At 41.0% G+C, this 24030-nt stretch overlaps 1 protein-coding gene across 1 annotated transcript; it reads right to left on the bottom strand.

The window, feature by feature from the left end:
* Positions 1–815: 815 nt before the first annotated feature.
* Positions 816–23718, bottom strand: LOC133474493 (uncharacterized; the record flags this gene model as incomplete). The annotated part of the gene is made up of 4 exons (XM_061766286.1): positions 816–1049; positions 1468–1626; positions 21007–21214; positions 21311–23718. Coding segments are annotated over 4 exons (3009 nt in total), but the record flags the coding sequence as incomplete, so codon positions are not given.
* Positions 23719–24030: the final 312 nt, after the last annotated feature.

Below are 24030 nucleotides of genomic sequence, written 5' to 3'. Positions count from 1 at the left end.
ATGGTTCTGATGACTTTGCAGGGATTAAGACTTCCGAAACGAATTTGGACTATAAGCTTCTTAACCTTCTTCGTCTACCAACAACCTTCAGGTGAGTGAAGGCTTGCTCCCTCCACAAATCTATTCTCAGGTGACTGTTATGGTTCCGCGACATCCTCCAAAAGTTCCTCCCAGCATTGAGAATGAGCTTGCTCTCTGGCATCTGCGTCAGGGAGCTTTGTGGATTTCCCAAAGACTTTTGCAGTGCACACAAACACAGCAAGCACCTGGAGTGGGATTCAAAGCAAATGTCACATGCGAGGGGAGTTGTGCCAAAGGATTCAGCGTCTGGCTGATTACGGCATTCTCACGACTAAACTAGAAAGGAAAAAAGAAAAACATTGCTGTGATAATTCTTAAGCTATAATTCACTTACACTCACATGCAGTAAATCATCTTAATAATGAATTGTTAACCTTTCGTAACCACCGAGCACTGGGTTTACCTCATGTCCGATAAAATGACGGTTAAAGGGCTTCACCATGTTTGATCATCATCAAAGACTGTAAGTGAATCATTCCCACTAAAAGCTGGCTGTTGGGAGTGCACAAACAGAATTTTAAAGTGGCTGCTCTAAAAACAATGTCTTCATGCTGGAATGCGAAAGGCACAACAGGAATTTCATCCAAGTTCCGCTTCGAGGTGATGCACAAAGTTTGAGCTGTTCGACTGCCCCTCTTCAAGAAGGAGGACAAGCAGATCTGTTCCGTGTACTGGGAGACCCATCTCATTGAAATTGCAGCTAACGTTGTCACTGTGATCCTTTCCAAACAGTTTCAGTCGCAGGATCCGGCAACGCAAGGCTGAACCAAGGCGTCCTCCGAACCTTGGAGCGACGTTTGTGATACCAAAGGCTGACTGCGCTGTATTTTGTCTTCGAGTCTATCGGCCGAGATTCGCTTTTCGTCGATGGCCCGGACGCTGAGTGGTGAAACATCTGCTATGGTGTTCATGAAGGTTGTCCATTGCCTCACAGAGTCCCCGGGGGCCCGCATCTTCACATCACTGACCTGGCATATGCGATGACATTGTTCTCCTGGTTAACGACCATACTCGCATCCAGTCTGTACTTAACGGGGTGCATCAGCACACACTTGCTGTGAGACTTCTCATCAGTACTGCCAAGACTAAGGTCATATGGAACCTAGTTCTGCCAGCCGAACAACCTGCAATCCTTCTTGACGGCGTGACACTGGAAGATGTCGACTCTTTCAAGGACTTAGGACTCCTCGTTCATGAAGAACAGACAAGGCGCCGCAGAGATCGACCTTGCCTGATCAGCCTTAAATGTAAAAAAAAAAAAAAAAAAATCAAATGAATGGCTAGTGAATCGGGCCACCTGGTTGGCTGGTTAGTGAATTTGACTGAAAGCACTTGAAGTGGAAAAAGTCTTTGAATGGAGCCGGCGGGGGGCAAAGAGATTCACACTTGAAGGCAAAGTGCTACGAGCTTTTCTTGTTCGAACGTCTTGTCGCAATGCTGAATGAAGGCGAACATCTGCTGGAAAATGCCACGTGTTGATTTGCGGCGACTCTTGTATTGCGTTGCCGTGCTTGGCGGCTGTGAGCGCTCAATGAAAATGAGCCACTTTGACAAGGGAGATAAAGACTGGAAAATTACACAAGGACGCCTTCTTGTCTTTTGGAAGCTGAGAAGTGGTAAGCAGAGTGGGATGAGTTCAACACTTCAAAAAGGCCCCTTTTGTATGTTGATTCTTTTGACTGGCAGCTAAATGAAGGGAGAACGTCAATTTGCTGTCAATCACAAAGCTATTGATGTATTTCTGCAACAGAAAATCTTTTCCACATTATAGTGTCAGTATAGCTGCGCGGTTTACACACAATTGCACTGGAATTACTGTGGAACTTACCCGTAATGTAAATGTTATCTGTTTGAAGTTTTTATTTTTTGGGGCGGGAATGTACAATCAATTCAAAATCAAAAAGAGGTGATCAACTTTCGTGTCGAGCAGAAATGTGCTAATTGCGTGTTGCTAATTCTGCCTGAGCTTCCTCCACCTCTAAAGGCAACAATTGTTTACCTTTGTTCTGTCTCGGAATCTTCTTTTTATGCTTCTGTATGCTATTTTATTGCCAATTGTTAGCAAACGAGGGAGCGGCATTTTAAAATTTTCAGTAGGTTGATATTCCGCCAGCGCGAGGCTGTAGGGGTGTGCCTGCTACGACGCGGTATGAGTGTGCCTGTGTGATTTACACCTCGTCAGTCACGCCTTTTGTCTCTGATTGGTTGTTTTCCCTGGGGCGCAGTGGTTTCTCAAAAATCTAATTAGAGGTACAAGCTGGGGCAAGGGAGGGTTGATTTTTTTCACAGAACATTTTCCTCATGTGCTGTACCTTTATTAATGTCAGGTCATACTGACAGCTTTAACAAGTATCTATCCCATTTGAACCAAGAAATGTATTTGTCTGATTCACGGATCTCACACACACACACGAGAATTTTGTCCTTCGGCTCCTTGCTAGAGTCCAGCAAGTTGTGCAAAAAAAATCCTGAATCAAGCGACAGTTGGATGTGAATTCAAAAGTTTATGAGGTCAAATTAAGTTCATCTTTTGTGAGTAGTTTGTATTTGTAATGAATGTCTTCGAATGTGCTGTAATCAATGAGCATACAATTACTGTACCATCATATTATCAATATTTTTGGCAAAATACTGCAAACATATTGTAGTGTGTTGCTCCTAGTTTGTTATTCTCCCCTTTAAGTTGTTCGTGTCAGCCAAAGTGTAGTTTTATGTGCCATTTCATGCGTAATCAAGCTCAAGTTGGCCACTTGAATAATGACCTTGGGCCCCTCTGCTTTTAGCTTTTTAGTGCTGCAATCAAAAATAAGTTGTTTATTAAAAAAATCTTTTCTGGTGCCTTGCGGACACAACGGCGGTCAGAGCGGCGTGGGCTTACAGGTTTGTCACGCGTCCTCAGGCCCTGTGCTGCATCAAGACAGGCACCGTCGGAGTGGAGACCAACAACCGAACTGAAATTCCCGATGACATCCACCTTGTCATATTTCTTTAAAAAGCACAATTTAAATATATGTATATATATTTGTATGACAAACAAACATTAGAATGAAGCTTGTAGGTATGCATGCAGCCTGTTTATTTTTTTAATTCCAGTATAGTACATTCTTTTTTAACTTTTCATGTAGCTTTGTACTTTTGAAATACAATACATTTTTAGGCAGAGTTCAGCAGGAATGCAGGCATTCCACTTCGCTCTTGCAGTTCATTAATTACACGTTATTTAACGATCGATTTATGCTACGCCTTGAATGCAAGTTATTATTCAATTGTATCTCTCATTATTCTCAAAGTGCGTCAACTGAATGGTTACCGTTTTTTTCATGGGGGGGGGGCTGCAGATGGCGACCCACACTGCGCCACTGTTTTAATTTGTGTGTTTTTACTTAACACGCTTAAGATTCAGCACAGTCGGGGAGAATGCGTACAACGGAAATAACCCACCCGAGACACTATTGACTCATTTATACCGCTTTATCTTGTCAGAGTGACTCGGCTATCTGTTGCTTCCGAAGCTCTTAGCAAAGCAGACGCATTTGTAAACATTTCACGGCATACCTCGCCTGATCCTTTGGCTTCACCCAGTCATGTCTTTAATCTCCTACTGGTCTTCTTTTCCAAACTTTTACAAGGGCATCAGGTGAAGCATGACAGGCATCTTTGTCTCCAGAGACATATGCTTCGGCAATTTCTGTATTAAATTTTCAGGGCCAGTCACATTATGGAGGTGGAAGGTAAGGCAGGGCCAACTGCCCATGCCGCAGGAGTCGAAAAAGTGAGGCGATGCGCACGGTAGAGCACAAATGACCACAAACGAGACTTGAAGGAGCATTATTTAAGCGTTGACAGCAGGAAGCAGTAACGATGCTCCTGATATAAATGAACGCAGTGAGCAGACCAAGTCCGAGAGGGCCACATTTGGGTAAAGGACTGTGAACGTTTTGGGGCGTTTTGATGTATTAGACATTAAAACAAATTGACGGCTGAGACAGTGGGGGGAAAAAAAATGTGAGAGGAAAAATTCGCCGAATATGTTAGTCATCTAGGACAGTTGAGGAAGGTTGTGCAGATAAACGGTTACTACAGCAACCATCAGTGTGCGGAAAAAAAAAAAAAACAAGCGTGAATTAGATTTATTTTTAGACAGGTGGAAAAATGATCTGATTGGGGGGTGAGTCTTTAATTTCTTTGAGGAGAGCACTTGAAAACATGACAAGGGTCAAGACAGCACGGCGGAAAAGTCTGTTCGAACATCTCTGATTGCTGTGTTCACCTCATGCGTTGATGATTACACGAAAAAACGAAAAAAGAAACAAAAAAAAAAAGGTGATTAAAGAACCTTAGTTGCCCATTATGTACCGAGTATGAATGTGAGGGAGTACCTCTCGCCCAAATTCAGCTGAGTTAGGCTCCAATTACCCGCAGCCAGACGGATATAAGCGATGGATAAAAGGGTCAAATCATTTAAAAAAAAAAAAATGAAATCTATCAAATTCTAATTGATTTGAACACAATTTGTGTGTGCGGGTCTTACAAGGTTATGTTGAAACTAGTGACCTCCAGATATGGTCCGGACTGCGCATTTTACAACCGTTCAAAATTCATATTCATATTAATCCAATTTATTGTCTTCAGATTTGTAATCATTTGTGGTACTTCATTTTGGAGCTTTTGAAAGATCTTGTTATGGTCTGGGATTTTCAATTGTGATCATATTCATACCGGGTGTGGTTTTTGACTGTTTTGCATGTTTCTTTGTTCCTGCAACGTTACCGTGTGGCAAGGGGCGTGGCTTACCATTCACAGAGCTGCAGCAGGGCACACCTGATTCCTATTTCCACTCATCAACTCCTCCAGGAACGAATGCACAGACATACAAATAATTAAATTATAATGAATAAAAAATAAAGTAACAGAGGTTGCTCCATAAGCTAGCCAGATGGGGAGTGCATGCATAAGTAAAGAAGTGTATTACTGCCAGATCATTAAATCACCGTGGGAGTCTTTTTTTCTCTTCTTTCATAAATGTAGTGAATTTTTTTCCCCCCCAAGTTTGTTTTTCTCAACATCTCTAAAGGCTGTGATGAATATGCCTCCAATCCCTCTTGAGACCCCGGCGGAGGAATTTCCACACACTAAATATGCAGCGGTAAATTTCCTCCAACAAACAAAGTGACTGGAGGCTTATTTCACTCTTTTCTAGTCCGTGACACAAACATCCTTGTGTTTCGGCAGGAAATAAGACATTTTCCAAAGATGTCATCATATGCACATTCGGCGCACTGGTAGTTTGAGCCACACAGCAGAAGTAGGCTTGCTTCCAGCGGCGTGATTGTTAGCAATGGCTAAGCTTGACTTAAGCTGGCAAACCTTTCAAGTCTTCTTTGTGAGAAAGGACATAAAACATAAAAATGTTGATTTCAATCTAATCCTTGAGGCCTCCACACGCACAGTCCTAATCTTTTCCTGTGCTCTTGCACTGTGCGACAACGTGTTATTTCTACGCCGCAAGAGTTTGAAAGTGAGTGTCGACTTCCACACGCACGCACGCACGCACGCACGCGCACGCACGCACGAAAGCAACTCCTTTTGCTGGATCTGATGGGTCATTTTTTTGTCATCGCCTCTTCATTTGTGTCTCGCAGCATTATTCAGGTCTCTTACTAATTGGCTATAGTTCTGATTCACATCACAGTCACGCAGTTTATGGTTTGGCCGGATTTGGCTGACTACATACGCAAGGACTTGCCATTATAAATATTAACGGGTTTAACATTTATGATTGGCGGATGCGCGTTCTGTCACAACTACGCACTTTCGCATGCCATTATGATCGGCCATGTTTGAAAATCCCTCATGCGCATTTACTATTTTATGTTACTGAGGGGCGTGGCTTTGGTCAGAGACTCGAGGGGGAGTCGAGATAAGTGAAGCGAGGCTACATTCAAATCAAAGTTTTAACACTGCTAACTCGCCTTGTAACCGTCGCTAAATGAGGCAACCAAAATTCTAGAAACAAAAGCAAACAAATATAAAAACAATTAATATCTCTCTGGCAGTGTCAATCAAAATGTCATGTTATCTTTTTAAAGACATTTTTGATGCAACGCTTGTGTATGAGTGTAATGTATGTGTGACATATACTGTAAATTACCTAACTGTGACAGCATGTGTCACACTGAGAATTGCACACTTGAAACATTTACCGGCTTGTCCTACGGTTCCTAGTACCCACTTATACAGTATCTTGGCTTTACACGTCTTTTACATTAAACTTTCACAGCCATAAGTACGCGTACAAATGTATAATTTATACATTTAAATCGTTTAAATCGCAGCGTGGTTCAGCGCACCAATTCCACTTCGATATGTCCTTCTTCCTGTCCTTGTTCACGTCTATATACACTACATGCCTACTTTCCAGTTAATTGGCACAACTCCCATAGTAACCTACGTTGGACAAGCAACAGCCTGTTTGCAAGACCTCGATGGTTAGCAACCTTTGTGCAAAGATGCAATTGTACTGTACATGCAAACTAAAGCTGCTGTGCATTCATTTTCCTTTGGCACCAACAGTAGTTGACAGAGTCTCACCCTTGATTTGAACCCCAAATGTTTTGGTATGTAACCTTCGAGGCTAATGTAACACCTGTTAAAATGTCGTAGTGATTCACTGCAAAGCCAAATGGGCTTTTCCGCGACATACCTGCTGAGCTGTTTTGGGAGCTGTCTTGATTTAAAAATTTTTTTTTTTTTTTACTTTTCATCTATCCCTTAACGGTGATGTTTTTCAGTGTGATCAATGTCTTATTAGACGAGGTAGCACATTCTGTAAGATTGCATATGATTGATCAATTTCACAGTTGTAAAGACATTGAGAAGGTGTTGAAAATGTACAAATTTCATATGTTAATTTCACGCACTTCAAAGCGAGACCGTGTTTTTTTTCTTCTTGCTGGTGGGATTTGATGTTTGCTATTCCAGTGGTACCTCAGTGAGGATGTGCGCTCACAGCCCCAGTGCTGTTATCTGCCCCCCGAGCCCAGGATAAGACAGAACAGGCTTTACCACCCTGCGTTGGCCCCTCTTTAGGCGGCTCGGGCTCCTGGTGTTTGTGTCCTATGCTGACCTGGAAAGCGAGAAGGCAGAATGAGGGCTCAGTGGAGATGACGAGACTACGTTTTTAATATGACTTTGCTGTCAATCTGCTTCTCCAAAGCATCACTGGCCCATCTTGACTTCTACTGAGTGGGACACTTAAAGCTGGGGTCACGTCAAGGTTGGCTATTAAAAAGGATGCCACAATAACATGAAACGGGTCATACTCAATTGGCTTTCATGTGTAAATGACTATTTAATTCTTTGCAAAACTCGCATGGTAACTCAAAACATTGATATCTCAAATTATCTTTCCCCATTGAAATGAATGTAAATGCCATTAATCTGTGCCAAAAAAAAAATAGAATCAAAACATTGGCCACTTCAAATTGTTCTGCTCATTCAGGACATACAGAACTATTTATCATTTATGTACCTCCTCCTTCCACATTTCTTACCAATTCATTCATTCCAACTTGAAGTCTCACACTATACATTTCAACATTTTCACCGCTTTATGCTCGAGCCATCCTATAGCCTGTATTCAGCGTCAGCTCTTCATACATGAAATGTCTACATAAACTGTATTCGCTGCTTGCTGTTATTGTAAAATCATTTTGGAGTTTTTTTTTTCTTGCAAAAATAGGACTACCTTATTTTATTTATTTATGTATTTATTTCTTTATTTTTGCAGTGTAGTCCCAATATTTCTTTGTAGCTGCTATCACTGTGTCACTGATGGCTTCTTTTTCTTGCTCTACAGGTCACAGATTCTTTCCTCAAAATGTTCAGCAACGATTCTGAGATATCTAAGAAGGAAGTTTGTTCATTTAGAAAATGATCTGGCACAAGTTCTTGGTAATAGCTGAGGTCAGAGTACAAATCAACATATTTTCATTTCCAGACTTATCTTTTCAACCAATTTTCTTCAGACCTTCAGTTGTGCCTCTGTTAACTAAGTTATGTCTTGCAGGGACGTGGAACTGAGATCTGCTACAGTTCCGTCGTATCGATTCTACACGGTAAGGCGCTGGAGGCGTAATTGGGTATCACTCGGCAGCAACAAACTAAGTTCATTGCGGGCAAGTTAGTTTGCTGGCTAAAATGCTGCCAATGAAAAATAGAAAATAACGGTGAGTCTAGTTCAGTTTTCTATGTGACCAAAAATACAGTAACTTAAGGAGTCAGGTTCCATAGTTTGTCAATAAGTGTGCAATTACTTCATTTTGCTCAGAGTGGATGCCACCAGGCTGCTTTTACATGATGACATCATAAGAGCAAGACAGCCAGAATTGCAGTGAAGTGTTGCCTTGAGATATGAGTTTTGTGATGAACAGGTTTTTCAAGATCCGAGCCATCCTCGGCCAATTTTGTCCTTTGACTTGACTTCTTTAAATAAGAGACTAAGCTGTTTAATGAAGTTTGCTGTCAAAACGAAAATAAAACAAAGACAATTGCACGTTGTGTTTTTTAAAAGAACCACATAGATTTGTCTTAGGAATGTCCACTTCGCTTAATGCCAACAAAAATGTAAAAAGTCATAGACAGGCTATAGCGTAGCATCTATCTGGCAGTGTTACAACTGAGGTTGGAACAGAAATGCTGCATCAAAACACGTTGACAGAATCTATAAATGTTTTAAGTTATGACCGTGGTCACAGAATGAATTCAACTTGTATCTCAAGGCACCGCTGTACTTTATTTTATTACAGTTTGATAGAGCATTTGAATGTCAGGTGTAGCTTGGAGCATCAGTCATGTTAGAGAAAATTTGTTGCAATGTTTTTGTTTTTTTTCATTATTATTTATTAAAGACATCAATGTGGAAAACCACATTATCTAAAATGTTGTACACTTCTTTTATTATGAATAGGGGTACTAATCAACAATAAATCAATAAAGGATTTTTCATGTTCCCGATGAAGAATTATGGAAATATCTCGAGATGCCTTTCCATGGATGCTCCATGTTCACTGGCCTGTGCATAATAAAATGTCCACATTTCCTCCAGGAGATTATTACATATTATAATAGAGAATTTCCAAGCACAGTACGACAACTGTCACCTGCCATCACGCGGCCTTTTGTTAGATGTAAGTAGGGTTTGCAATTATAGGATTCGATTATCATTCAGAAAACTTCATCAGAATCAGCGGAACATTTTTCTAGCGCACAAGCGAGCGACGAAATTACAGAAGAAATGGAATACAATACGTCTTCTTTCAGCTTATTCAGTAATTACGGCGGGCTTGACAGCGCTGGTCTGTCTGCCCTGACATTGTATCTGCCCGATAATAATGACCCGCTGGAATATGACAAAGATGAGCACTGATTAACAACACTTCAGATTATTCCTAATACTCAGGAGTTCTGATCATTTGGACAGCTTCTATTTTGTGAAGATAGGCTCCATTAAAGAAAACAGACCAGTGTAACGCTCCACTTTTAAAACTCAGCATGCAGGCCTGGTGCTTTCAGAGCTTGGCCGGCGTGTGGTCCTGCATCAGTAATTTAACATGCTACGTATACTGAGTGCAATATAGGACTCATCCGGTCATTGCACCTCTGCTTTTATTCTGTTAATACCAGTATTTTAGTCTCCTGGGATTTGACCCTGTTAATAAAGTTGTATGTGGTTTCTTACATATGTGTCCTTGCCCCGATATTCTCTCTGTGGAGGTCACACCACAGTAGTCTTTAGAATTTCGATTTTTTGGGCCTTCTTTGATGAAGTCGTGCTCTTTCGTCACAGCACCTTAGCACAGCTACATTCACGGCACAGGAACAGGGAACATGCATGTCACTCAAATAATTAATACATTATTGACACATGTTGGGCTCCCGGGGTTAAATGAGATAAATAATAAATCAATAAGACATTTTACACGTTCCTGTAAAATGAAAGTCAGCCCAGAACTCTGAATCAGTGATTCTCAGTGAGGGATGCGGGCTCCCTCTAGTGGTATGAGGAAGAATGACTGGCCAAGTGTAATTCAGTTGTGTTTAACTTTTTAGTACAATGCATTTGCATTGAATCTTTAAGAACTGTCTGTTTTAAAACTTTGATTTCAGTAGTTTTTATTTAAGGAATGTGCAAAACATTTTATTCATGACTTAAGAACATTTTATTTTCATGTTTCTGTATTTATGCATACTGTAATTGTTCAAGTACGCATTGTGTTACAGTGGGCTTATTATACTATTAAATACAGTGGTGCCTTGAGGTACAAGTTGAATTTGTTCTGTGGCCACGCTCGTAACTCAAACGACATCATGACATAATTAAATAGAATGTAAAGAATGAAAGCGTTTTTGATGCAAGTTTTGGTTGAATTCAATGGACGTTGTGCTGCGGCTTCTGGTGTGTGAGCCTTGGCCACATGGGGGCAGTATAATACAAACGTACAGACACATGCAAAGAAGAGTTGTACAACGGACTCAGTAAGCTGCAATAATATTTATTATTAGCAATTTTTCACAAAAGATAAAGAATATATGCCTGTCGGTATTGTTATATAGTTTGTCTCCACCGTTTGTGTTAAAATATCCATTGCTTAAAGGGTTATAAACCCATCACACCGGTATCATTCGTTAGCCCGTCTATGGCATTTCTGCATGGTTTGTCAGCATTGAGCTAAACAGACTTTATTCAGGCAAAGCCATGTGGCTTTGTTGAAATACATAACATGTCATTTTTTCTTTTGTTTTATGTTGACTGTAGTTAAATAGTGAACAATGCAGAGGCGTCCGTCATTCATTTCCTGAAGTCAGACATGCAACATTAGCACATTTGCAGTTTTTAGACATTTGGCCATTCGAATTGTATGAAGCTGTCCCTCGTCCAGCGCCACGCTCTGAGGAAAAATCATGTTCGTGTGTAGCCGTGTGGGTCTTTAAAATGAACGACGACCCTTGCATCCTTCCAAGATATTTTCTCTCCTATCTTTATTGTGACGGTACTTTCTCCTCTGTGCTCTATTAAATGGAAAGGGCGCCGTCCACCGACAGCGACGTGTGGCCATGTTTGTTAAGGCTTTGTTTGAAGAAAACTATAATATCCTATCACATGAGTACCAGTGTTAAGACTCTGACTTAATCCACAGTAAATTAAACACAAAGTAAATATAGAGCAGACCTATTGTTGCTGTAGGAATACAAACTATTAATGTCCAACTCAACTGTCACGCACCTATTTTATTATCAATACACACAGTAGATTCCCCAGTTCTTCCTATCCTACCTGTTAAATTCAAGCTTTACTTGAAAGTGGTTCTGCGATATCATGGTTCTGTAAAGTCACGTGTCTAGGGAAAACAGTAGTCCCTCGCCGTAGTGAGGGAAAGGTTCGTAGGACTATACGACTTCATCAACTGTGAGAAAGTGAACTCAATTTAGAACTACAGCAGGTCAAATGAGGTGGAATTGGTTCGGCTTTTATCGTGAATGCTTTAAGGTCATATACGAAAAATTCGATTCCTTCCTTGGTAATAATAGGAGTCAGGCTGGAACAAAGGTAGCTGTTTATTTTGAAGGCACAGCAAGTGGTGGATACAGTCAACAGTATTACTCATGCAGCATGTTTGCTAATGGAAAACCCGTCTCCATATACAAAGTAGTCACCTTATTATTATTAATTGTTGTTATTTGTTCGTAAAATATGTAGGTATGTTATACTTCAAGTAGTATTATTATTCATCCATCCATTTTTTTATAGCTCTTATCCTCACTGGGTCATGGCGGTTGAACTGGAGCCGATTCCAGCTGACTTCAGGAGTGAGGTGGGGTCCACTCTGGACTAGCTGCCAGTCTATCGCTGGGCACATATAATCAGAAAACCATTCATACTGGCATTCACACCTATGGACAATTTAGAGCAGGGGTGTCAAACTCGTTTTTGTCATGGGCCACATCCTAGTTCTGGTTTCCCTCAGGGGGCAGTTATTAATGTGAAGCTCATATAAATGCATAATCACTTCATCATATTGCAAAGTGTAACATACACAACTGGGCCTGCAATTGATTGTTATTTTGTATATTTTTCACTTCAAATTCAATTTGAAATCAGAACCTATGGAAAATAAGTGACAACCAAATAGTTAAGTGTACAACTATTGTGCATTTTATGTTAAGAGGGGATTGGTGAGGAGGAAAAAAAGAAAAAAAAGATTGTGATGTCTGTAAAGATTGAAGACAATTTGGAAATTGGGTATAGACTTTCTGCCAAAATGACATCATGGCCAAAAAGTTTAACCTTAATATCCATTCTACTCAAACATTGCATGCGGTGAAGACCTAAACATGCATATTGCATTTTAAAAGCATACAGCATCAATATTGAACCGATTCATTCAACCTTTTACAACTGCTCCCGATTTTCTTCATGTCGTCTCTCACTGTTTACTGTTGCCAGCGGCGAGTCGGCCAACTGCTGTCACTCAAACAGTCACGCCTCTTCATTTTGCTCAGAGCTTTGCTAATATTTTCCCATAAACTTCTGGATACATAATGACATTACATTACCTTCTAAATGTGATTCCAGTCTTATTTAAACATTGAGCTGTCTCCATCGTAAAACTTTCATCAAATGTGAAATTATTTTCTCCTCTATGACTGCAAATACTGCTAATTAGTGCTGTTTTTCTCTCACTTGCTTACCTAAATGAATTAGCCTGAGGTAAATTGCCTCGGTCTCTATGATGGCGCTTTGGAAGGAAAAAAGCTTGCAGGTTAGAACAGAAACAGAACAATGGGTTCCCTGAATCCAATTAAGCAAAGGAAATGTGAAGTCTACAGTACAGATAAAGAGCAAATGCCCTGCCTCAGTCGAGCCTTTAGTACACGCAGAGAGAAGAATTGGAGTGATAACATTTTCCCCTCGTCCTCCCCCTGTCTAGGAATTCAGCAGATTTTCAGACTTCATTTTCATGCTGGCGCTGTGCACACAGCGTGTAAGATATTATGAACACTTCAGTCGTGAATGCTGTCAAATTGTAATCTTGGCACTTTTTCAGCCAAATGGGCTGACAGTAGGAATTGGTGCCTTCTGCAGATCCACAGTTGTGATCACTTACATTATGCTTATTAAACTATTACTGGTAATCATAATATTCTATGGAAACATATCAGATCTACATAGCTGCCAAACTGGAATGTGTCTCATTAGAGATTTCGAGATGTATTTGTCTACTGGCATGTGGTCATGTCGTAGAAAAATAAATATTATCATCACTAGACTGTGACTTACTGTAATTTCTTGTGAAAAATGCACATTGTTTTCCCACCAAAATTGTCAAAAGTCAATAGTGCGCATTATACATAAATATAGGGGGAAATTATGAAATGTATGCCGCCATCTAGAGGTTATGAAAAAGCTGTACACTTTCATTCCAATATCCCGCCGCCACCTATAGGTTATGAAAAAGGTGTACGCTTTTATTCTAGTATGCCACCGCCACCTAGAGGTTATGAAAAAAGTGTGCCTACACTTTCATTCCAATATGACAGGGGTGCCTATGACTGCATATATGTCCAGTTGTGCTCATAAATTAACATACCTTGACAGAATTTTTGAAATATTGTTTTTTAAAATACAACTGATCACTGAACAACCATCATTCATTTCTTTATGGTTTTGTTTTGTTTAATGATAATACTTTTCTGAAATGCTTGACAGTATAATTTGAATCCTATTAAAATCAAATTAAATGTGTTTCGCCTGGTCCTTCATGTTTTCTTTAAAAAATTGTACATATCTTACAAATTCTGCCTGGGTAATCAAACATATGAGCACAACTGTGGGTTTTCTTATTTACTAAATAAAAGTAGGGGTGTGAATTTCAAAATAACAGCAAGTAAATAAAAAGAAAGTATTACGTGTTCAAATAAAGTGCTTAGGTTCAGAATAATTCTTTGAAAAAACTAACAAAATACAGATAATACTGCATGTGAGGCCTGGAGTGCTGGAGGTGGCGGAAATGAAGATGTTGAGGTTCGCTCTTGGAGTGACCAGGTTGGGTAAAATTAGAAATGAGCTCATCAGAGGGACAGCCAAGGTTCGATGTTTTGTAGACAAAGTCAGAGAGAGCAGACTTCGATGGTTTGGAGAGAGAGTGAGTATATTGGTAGAAGTATGATGACGATGGAGCTGCCAGGCAGGAGAGCTAGAGGAAGACCAAAGAGAAGGTTGATGGATGTCGTGAGGGAAGACATGAGGGCAGTTGGTGTTTGAGAGGAGGATACAGAAGATAGGCTTACATGGAAAAGGATGACACGCTGCGGCGACCCCTAACGGGACAAGCCGAAAGGAAAAGAAGAATAAGAAGTTTGTTCATATGGGTAGAAGCAAAATCATACATTGTAAAAATGCATTATACATAGGTAGAATTGTTTTCCAGAATTTTGATGTCAACTTTGGGGGTGCGTTTCATACACGAGAATTTACTCTTCATGCTTTGAGTCTCATTTTAAAGTATTGTTCATCGTGGCTGTGTCCGCTTTCCTCTCAGACAGGTGCGCAGTGAAGATTTTGTATTTGAGGCTAGTGGCTTACTGCCCTAAAAAATACAATAAAAATAGCAACGCTAATATAATTAAAATATAGCATATTTCCTCAAATGGTGAACGGTGATATTCATTTATATAACTGCAAACGGTGATATTCATTTATATAACTGCAGCGGCCACCCTGAACTGGAGGGTGGCCACCCCGACGGCCAGCCCCCACGCCTGTCGTAATCGGGGAAAATACTTTCCGGATCAGCCCAGTGTTGATGAATGGTTTTCAAGGGGCAAAAAGTTCCAGCAAACAAACCCTCCCCCAATATTTGATTTTGTGGCCACCCCACAAAAATTGCAGGTGACCCCTCTGAAATATTTCTTGCTCCAGCAGTGATTACAAATACACAAATGTACAACAGTGAACGAATCAAGGTTTAAAATCCCCAAATGTGGGAACGCCGTCTTCCCGCACACATATTTGTATCAGTCATAATAAAATCTTCCCGAAGGCAAAATAGGAGGAGTTTATTTGAAGTGAGGCATTTAATCGTTTAAGCGAACAACATCTTTGACTGTATTTGAGGAAATACTATGAATAATAAAAATATTTCCTTAGTGTCCTTTGTCCTTCAGTCCAAAGTTGCCAAGAAAACATCTTAGTGAGCTTCACTGGTAGAAGCCAATTTTTGCACACCAAGAATCCTGGCTTGGCGAAAACAATCATAGCAACTCCACGGATCGGTGATCTTTCATATAAAAAACACTACCGCACATGTGCTATCATACCTAAAGGACAGTCTAGTTGTCAAACAATTTCCCACAAAGAGCAGAGAAAAAACACATTCATACAGTAGTTAATTAACAATTCCACTTTCAAGGTTTCCTAATAGTCAATAATAAAAAAAAACAACAACAGAGTTTTGGGTTGCAGGCACTTGGGACCAAAATGTATATAGATTAAACAGATTATACTGTGCAGTATATTTTAAAGGATTCAAGGAGGAAAGGCGAATGAACTTCACATTCTTCAAAGCCTCCCCGGGTTGCTTTGTGAAGTTGTGAGCTGTACCATCATTCGTCTTACTTTATTTCACACGTAGAAGACGACGCATTTCAAGCGGAGAAAGAGATGTTGATTGATGGGATGTGTAGAACAGAACCCTGCCGTGCATCTAGCATCTGATCATACAGTTTTGCACCATTAGCAAGAGGGTGCATGACTGGAAGTGGAGGATGACTTGACTTGTAAATTATTTTATTTTTTTGCTAACGATTTAACTCGGAGATTATGTCAGTGTAATTGGCAAAGTTTCATTCTGAGTTAAAGACTTAATGAAAGACGACATCACTTTGAGGAGTCTTGTTAAGAGATGGGCTTTGGCTCGTGCTGAACTACAGTATACACAAAATCCTCATCAGAGTCATAATCATCTTTATTGGCCAAGAACACACAACCAATTTGTCTCTGATTTTAAAACATGAAAATGGTCTAAAATGCTCAATACTAAGCATGAGAAAAAAAATAATAGTTTTAAACCAGGACTTCAAAAAAAAAAACACGGGGCTGCAGTCATTTCCATTGTTTCCATTATTCAATTAGTGTGCAGCATAACAGCTAAATGCTGCTATACCATGTTTGGTTTGAACTCTGTGTTCCACTGACTTGAGTCTGTAGATCTCAGAACCCTAGTGGGTTTATATTCCATTGGCATTTCTTTAATGTATGCAGCACCTAAAGCATTTGGTGATTTATAGACCAGATGCAGAACTTTAGAGTTTTTCGAAAGGTAACTGGGAGCCAATGTAAAGACTTCCAGTGCGCAAACATGGCTAGCGCCCACTTGCACAATGGCTCCTCTACATTCCTCAAGGAGCAGATAGGAACTAGTCACTGCTTATTTTTTTCTCGAGTCAAATAATCGTTAATGTCATTGATATTTTTTCAGTACAGTTTAGCGGTCCCCAACCGTTTTTGCTCCATGGTCCGGTTTCACGTCAAGACATATTCATGTAAAGACATATCAGCGTCACGATGTCAGTGTCGATGTTGTGTCATACTACTTTTATAATCAATAAAGTTCTCGCTAGCACACAGTAACATTTCGGTGACGAAGATGGAGTTTCACTTTGCGCACCTGCCCCGCTTCCTTGCCGCCAGTCCCGAGGTACTGCTGGCGTGAATCTTTTAGGACTAGTTGTGATTGTAAAAGCCGAAGTTAGCGAGGCTAACCGCTATGCTCTCCCAAAACCATCTTATTTTTCTATTCTCAGACCCACGCAGATGTATAAAGACATTATAGTCTGGCGACAGCAGCAGGCGTGTGAGTCCTAAGTCCCTCGTAAATTGGCAAATGGAAAGACGATGCTAAAAATATGTGATTAGCCATTAGCTGACTTTAAGTGTTAAAGTCAACTAATCAGTTCAACCCTTAGTACATGGCGAACTATAACCATCGGGTTCCAAAGACCAGGTCCCAGCGACTGCTGCCCCAAAGTACTGCACTGGCCTGGATAATGTGTAAAATGTCATTTGAAATTGCCTACCAAGTAAATGCTTGACATGTTTGCGCTTTGAAACATTTGTGACGTCAGGGCCCTAAATTTGGTTGACAGGGCTCTACCAAAACCGATGTGTCTTGCTTCGTGTATTTGCATTGGAAAAGACTTCTGTCAGGCATGGCCACAGAATGTAGCTGTTAGACTCTTTTTTCACATTGTTCTAAAAGACATCAATATGTAGCATCAATGATAGGTTGTGTTCAGATTCAGCAGCAGTTCCCTGCCTAAGATAAATATTTTTTGCTTCTTTTGTTTCCTTTCTAACACTGTGCAAAATGCAGTCAAAGATTGTGCACTCGATCACAAAAAAAAAAGTATTTTTTTATCTCTGTGCCAAGACACAAGAGCAGCTCAACAATCAATAAGGATGTTGAACCGGAAAGCAACAAACAACACACTGCAAAGTAATGTATTGATTGACATGAGCTACACTTAGCATTCCACAGAAATTTAAACATAAAAATACATCTCCACAGACAGACTTCCACCAAAGTTGACTAATAACGTTAGTGGTAGATTGTCCCGTATTTCATTAACCTTGAATTTAGTTGGTATAATCTAGATAGGGTGAAAGGAGCATGGAAACAGCTGACAACACACAAGACACCAAGTCCAGTTGTAAATTTGAAATGTGGTAGGTTTGGGACTCTCACTCCAGTCATGTAGCTGGTGCAAAGCACCTTCCAAAGCAGTTGGCCATTGCCAAGAGAATTGAAAGAAAAGCCAAGTCAACCTGATTCTCAGATGGTGATGAAGAAACATTCCAGGATCTGCCCTCCAGGCCTGTGCTAAAATTGGAAGCTTTTTCTCCTTGGCCCATTCCAGACCCCTTCAGCAAATTTGAGGTCATGCTTTTAACTTACAAATTAATTTGGTGCTAAAAAAAAACAAAACAAAACAACAACGTCCAACCTTAAAAGTACAAAATAACATTAATAAATGCTATTGGTGATGTGGTTGGTGTATAGTGTAGTGAATCCTACCACTGAATCCGAAAGGATACCAAAACATGAACAACAACATTTCCAAGATTCTATCCAAGAAGTAAACTGGGATGTATTACTCGCTGGCCAAAATTTAGATGAGGATTGTTCTAAATTTGCCAACAAAATAAAAACAAATGATTATACAATTTACACGGATAATGAAACTAAAAGCTAGAAAGAATGGCCTTCCTTGGTTAAACAAATTCATTCTGAAACTGATGAAAGAACGAGATCATTCCTTGAAGTTGTCGGTCAAATCAGGATACAATAGACACCAATTTATTTCACTGAGAAATAGGGTAGTGAAAGAAATAAGAAAATCTATAGCTGACTTTTTAATTACTGCTTTGAATAGTGCAAAGGGAAATTCTAAAATAACCTGGAATTATATGAAAAAACTATTGGATGAAACGCAAAAGAACAAAACAAAACTAATGCAAATTCAATTAAATCCTCCTGACGGAACCTCAAGTGATCGCTGATGCTTTTAACAACTACTTCATTGAATCTGTGTCAGAAATCTCTGCTAAATTTGCAGTAAAACAAAAGAAGGAATACCCTGCATTGTCTGCAACACAGTTCTTTACTATTCCAAATATTACTGAGACCCACGTTATCGATTTAATTCATTCACTCAAACCATCTAAGGCAAAGGATGTTTTTGGAATGGACACGAAAATGCTCCAAGATCTAGGTTCAACTCTTGCTCCTCCTATTGCCTCAATCATTCATCTTTCAATTTCATCTGGTCACTTTCCAAAGGCCTGGAAATCTGCTATTGTTACCCCTGTCTTTAAATACGGTGACTCAACTTCTCTGAATAACTACCGACCGACCTATAAGCATTCTTCCGGCCATTTCCAAAATTGCAGAAAAATGGGTGTCAGAGCAGATTGTCCATTCTTTAAACGGCAGCTCCCCATCTCTCCACGCCACGCAGTTTGGTTTCAGATCCAAGCATTCCACTTAAATGGCTACACGCCTCTTCATTGAGAAAATAAAATCTTCGACAAGGGTGGAGTTGTAGGGGCGGTGTTCTTGGACCTCAGGAAGGCTTTCCATACAGTAAATCACTCTGTTCTTCTTACCAAGCTCTCAAAATTTAACTTCTCTCGCAAAGCTGTGAGCTGGATTGAATCATATCTGCATGATCGGACACAATCTGTATCAGAAAAGGCCTTCTGTGACATTAAACAACATTTGGTGTCCAGTGCTGCGCTAGGCCTTCCAAATTTAATGATAAAACATTCATTCAAATGGTAGATTGTAAAAGCTATTGCATGACCTCCGTACTTACACAACAATACGGTGATAAGCTAAGACCAATAGCTTATTTTTCAACTAAATTGGACAACGTAACGTGTGCATTACCACATTGTGTCAGAGCATTTGTGGCAGCCTTGACGGCAGTAGAGAGCAGTTCACCCTTAAGGTCCCACATACAGTGTCTGCTCTCCTATTGCAAACCAATATGGCGTTTTTATCACCTGCAAGACATTTATCTTGCATTGCCATCTTGCTGTCACAGCCACATTTGACTGTTGAGCGATGCACAACCTTAAATCCAGCCACACATTTGGATATGACTGGTATGCAACTATAGGCTTTGGATGGGAACACCTCATTGGTGAAACAGGTTATGATTGGTCCAGTTGGTCACAAAAGATAGCAAAAGAACATAGACAAAAAAGAGATTTATCCTGGCAGAGGCAAAATTATCCAACATAAAACAGACATCGACGCCATAGGTGTTCCTCGTGTGGTTCCTAATCAATACAAATTAGCTGACCAAGTTGCAGGAGGATTTGAATACTTCATATGCTGTTGGTGTACGATTTATAAAAATGTTGATGGGATAAACTATATCCACTTCAATGTACAGAGATTAGGAAATTGGACTCAAGAGTGGGTTGGAAGCTGTGCACGAGCAGCTCAAGGACGTTCCAAAGACCGCATAGCTGTCGACATGCTCCTCGCAAGAGAGGGAGGTGTTTGCGGTATGTTTGGAGAACAAACAATACTGCTTCAGATGGCAGCTACGGACCCTCAATCAACACTCCTTGTGGAACAGCTGAATGGACGTTTTTGGTAAATATATTGATATCAATTGCTGTTTTTGCAGCCATTCTGACATTGTGTGGATGTTGTTGAATCCCATGCATTCGGGCATTAATCAGTAAATGAATCACCACAGCCATAACCCACATGGAACCGTATGGAGCAGATTTAGCCTTTATTGGAGGTTGATAATAATGACGATGATGATAATGATGATTTTGCTTGAACTGATTTGTTTCCTGATGCAGATGATTACGATGTTTAAACTACAACATTCATGTATGACAAGTTTACTCTGAGTGTAAATGTATTTGTTTCATAAAAATGATTCTACAGTTAAAAATCGAAATGAAGTGACTGTAAAATGATATGAGAATTTGTGCAAATACATGATAAACAGGAGGGAAATGTTAAATATATTCTAGAAGTTACCATTTATTTGCTTAGCTTGCATTAGTATTATGGACGATTTTAGATGTCTCGCCTTCAAAAAGATGACTCAGCATCATCCGATGGAAGGGCGCCTGGACCAAGGACGTGATCGGATGTGGTCGGGGTCGTGACAGGTGTTGGTCCAATATTATGTGTTGTGTCTTATAGCTTAGAATACTTCTTCTTCTTCTTCTTTTCCTTTCGGCTTGTCCCGTTAGGGGTCGCCACAGCGTGTCATCCTTTTCCATGAGAGCCTATCTCCTGCATCCTCCTCTCGAACACCAACTGCCATCATGTCTTCCCTCACGACATCCATCAACCTTCTCTTTGGTCTTCCTCTATCTCTCTTGCCTGGCAGCTCCATCCTCATCATCCTTCTACCAATATACTCACTCTCTCTCCTCTGGACGTGTCCAAACCATTGAAGTCTGCTCTCTCTAACTTTGTCTCCAAAACATCGAACCTTGGCTGTCCCTCTGATGAGCTCATTTCTAATTTTATCCAACCTGGTCACTCCGAGAGCGAACCTCAACATCTTCATTTCCGCCACCTCCAGCTATGCTTCCTGTTTTCTCTTCAGTGCCACTGTCTCTAATCCATACATCATGGCTGGCCTCACCACTGTTTTATAAACTTTGCCCTTCATCCTAGCAGAGACTCTTCTGTCACATAACACACCTGACACCTTCCTCCACCCGTTCCAACCTGCTTGGACCCGTTTCTTCACTTCCTGACCACACTCACCATTGCTCTGGACGGTTGACCCCAAGTATTTAAAGTCCTCTACCCTTGCCATCTCTTCTCCCTGTAGCCTCATTCTTCCCCCACCACCCCTCTCATTCATGCACATATATTCTGTTTTACTTCGGCTAATCTTCATTCCTCTTCTTTCCAGTGCATGCCTCCATCTTTCTAACTGTTCCTCCAGCTGCTCCCTGCTTTCACTGCAGATCACAATGTCATCTGCAAACATCATGGTCCACGGGGATTCCAGTCTAACCTCATCTGTCAGCCTATCCATCACCACTGCAAAAAGGAAGGGGCTCAGGGCTGATCCCTGATGCAGTCCCACGTCCACCTTAAATTCTTCTGTCACACCGACAGCACACCTCACCGCTGTTCTGCTGCCCTCGTACATGTCCTGTATTATTCTAACATACTTCTCTGCCACTCCAGACTTCCGCATGCAGTACCACAGTTCCTCTCTGGGTACTCTGTCATAGGCTTTCTCTAGATCTACAAAGACACAATGTAGCTCCTTCTGACCTTCTCTGTACTTTTCCATCAACATCCTCAAGGCAAATAATGCATCTGTGGTACTCTTTCTAGGCATGAAACCATACTGTTGCTCGCAAATACTCACTTCTGTCCTGAGTCTAGCCTCCACTACTCTTTCCCATAACTTCATTGTGTGGCTCATCAACTTTATTCCTCTATAGTTGCCACAGCTCTGCACATCACCTTTGTTCTTAAAAATGGGCACCAGTACACTTTTCCTCCATTCCTCAGGCATCTTCTCACGCACTAGAATTCTATTGAACAAGCTGGTCAAAAACTCCACAGCCACCTCTCCTAGATGCTTCCATACCTCCACAGGAATGTCATCAGGACCAACTGCCTTTCCATTTTTCATTCTCTTTAATGCCTTTCTAACTTCCCCCTTACTAATCATTGCCACTTCCTGGTCCACCACACTTGCCTCTTCTACTCTCCCTTCTCTATCATTTTCCTCATTCATCAACTCCTCGAAGTATTCTTTCCATCTACCTAGCACACTGCTGGCACCAGTCAACATATTTCCATCTCTATCCTTAATCACCCTAACCTGCTGCACATCCTTCCCATCTCTATCCCTCTGTCTGGCCAGCCTGTATAAATCCTTTTCTCCTTCTTTAGTGTCCAACCTGCCATACATGTCATCATATGCCTCTTGTTTTGCCTTTGCCACCTCTACCTTTGCCCTGTGTCGCATCTCAATGTATTCCTTTCGCCTCTCCTCGGTCCTCTCAGTGTCCCACTTCTTCTTAGCTAACCGTTTTCCTTGTATGATTTCCTGTACTGTGAGGTTCCACCACCAAGTCTCCTTCTCTCCTTTCCTGCCAGAAGATACACCAAGTACTCTCCTGCCTGCTTCTCTGATCACCTTGGCTGCAGTGGTCCAGTCTTCTGGAAGCTCTTCCCGTCCACCGAGAGCCTGTATCACCTCTTCCCGAAAAGCTGCACAACACTCGTCCTGTCTCAGCTTCCACCACATGGTTCTCTTCTCTGCCTTTGTCTTCCTAATTTTCCTCCCCACCACCAGAGTCATCTTACACACCACCATCCTATGCTGTCTAGCCACACTCTCCCCTACCACTACCTTACAGTTGGTAACCTCCTTCAGATTACATCGTCTGCACAAGATGTAATCCACCTGTGTGCTTCTACCTCCGCTCTTGTAGGTCACCCTATGTTCGTGCCTCTTCTGGAAAAAAGTGTTCACTACAGCCATTTGCATCCTTGTTGCAAAGTCTACCACCATCTGTCCCTCCAAGTTCCTTTCCTGGATGCCGTACTTACCCATCACTTCTTCATCACCCCTATTACCTTCACCAACATGTCCATTACAATCTGCACCAATTACGACTCTCTCTCTGTCTGGGATGCTCAGAACTACATCATCTAGCTCCTTCCAGAATTTCTCTTTCACCTCTAGGTCACATCCTACCTGTGGGGCATAGCCACTAATCACATTACACATAACACCCTCAATTTCAAATTTCAGCCTCATCACTCGATCTGATACTCTTTTCACCTCCAAGACATTCTTAGCCAACTCTTCTTTTAAAATAACCCCGACTCCATTTCTCTTCCCATCTACACCATGGTAAAATAATTTAAACCCTGCCCCTAAACTTCTAGCCTTACTGCCTTTCCACCTGGTCTCCTGGACACACAATATATCAACCTTTCTCCTAATCATCATGTCAACCAACTCCTGAGATTTTCCTGTCATAGTCCCAATATTCAAAGTCCCCACATTCAGTTGTAGGCTCTGTGTTTTCCTCTTCTCTTTCTGCCGAAGAACCCGCTTTCCACCTCTTCTTCTTCTTCTTCTTTGACTTTGACTTCGACCCACAGTAGCTGGATTTCCAACAGCGCCCTGCAGGTTGACGGCGCCGGTGGCGGACGTTGTTAACCCGGGCCACGACCGATCCGGTATGGAATTCTTTGGATGAACGCTCATATTTGTTTGGCAAGGTTTTAAGCCGGATGCCCTTCCTGACGCAACCCTCTGCATTTATCCGGGCTTGGGACCGGCCTACAGTTTGCACTGACTTGT

This window comes from Phyllopteryx taeniolatus, chromosome 2 (genome assembly GCF_024500385.1).
Source record: "Phyllopteryx taeniolatus isolate TA_2022b chromosome 2, UOR_Ptae_1.2, whole genome shotgun sequence".
NCBI classification, from domain to species: domain Eukaryota; kingdom Metazoa; phylum Chordata; class Actinopteri; order Syngnathiformes; family Syngnathidae; genus Phyllopteryx; species Phyllopteryx taeniolatus.
Note: the sequence above shows the minus strand (reverse complement) of the source record. Positions and strands in the feature narration are given on the sequence as shown.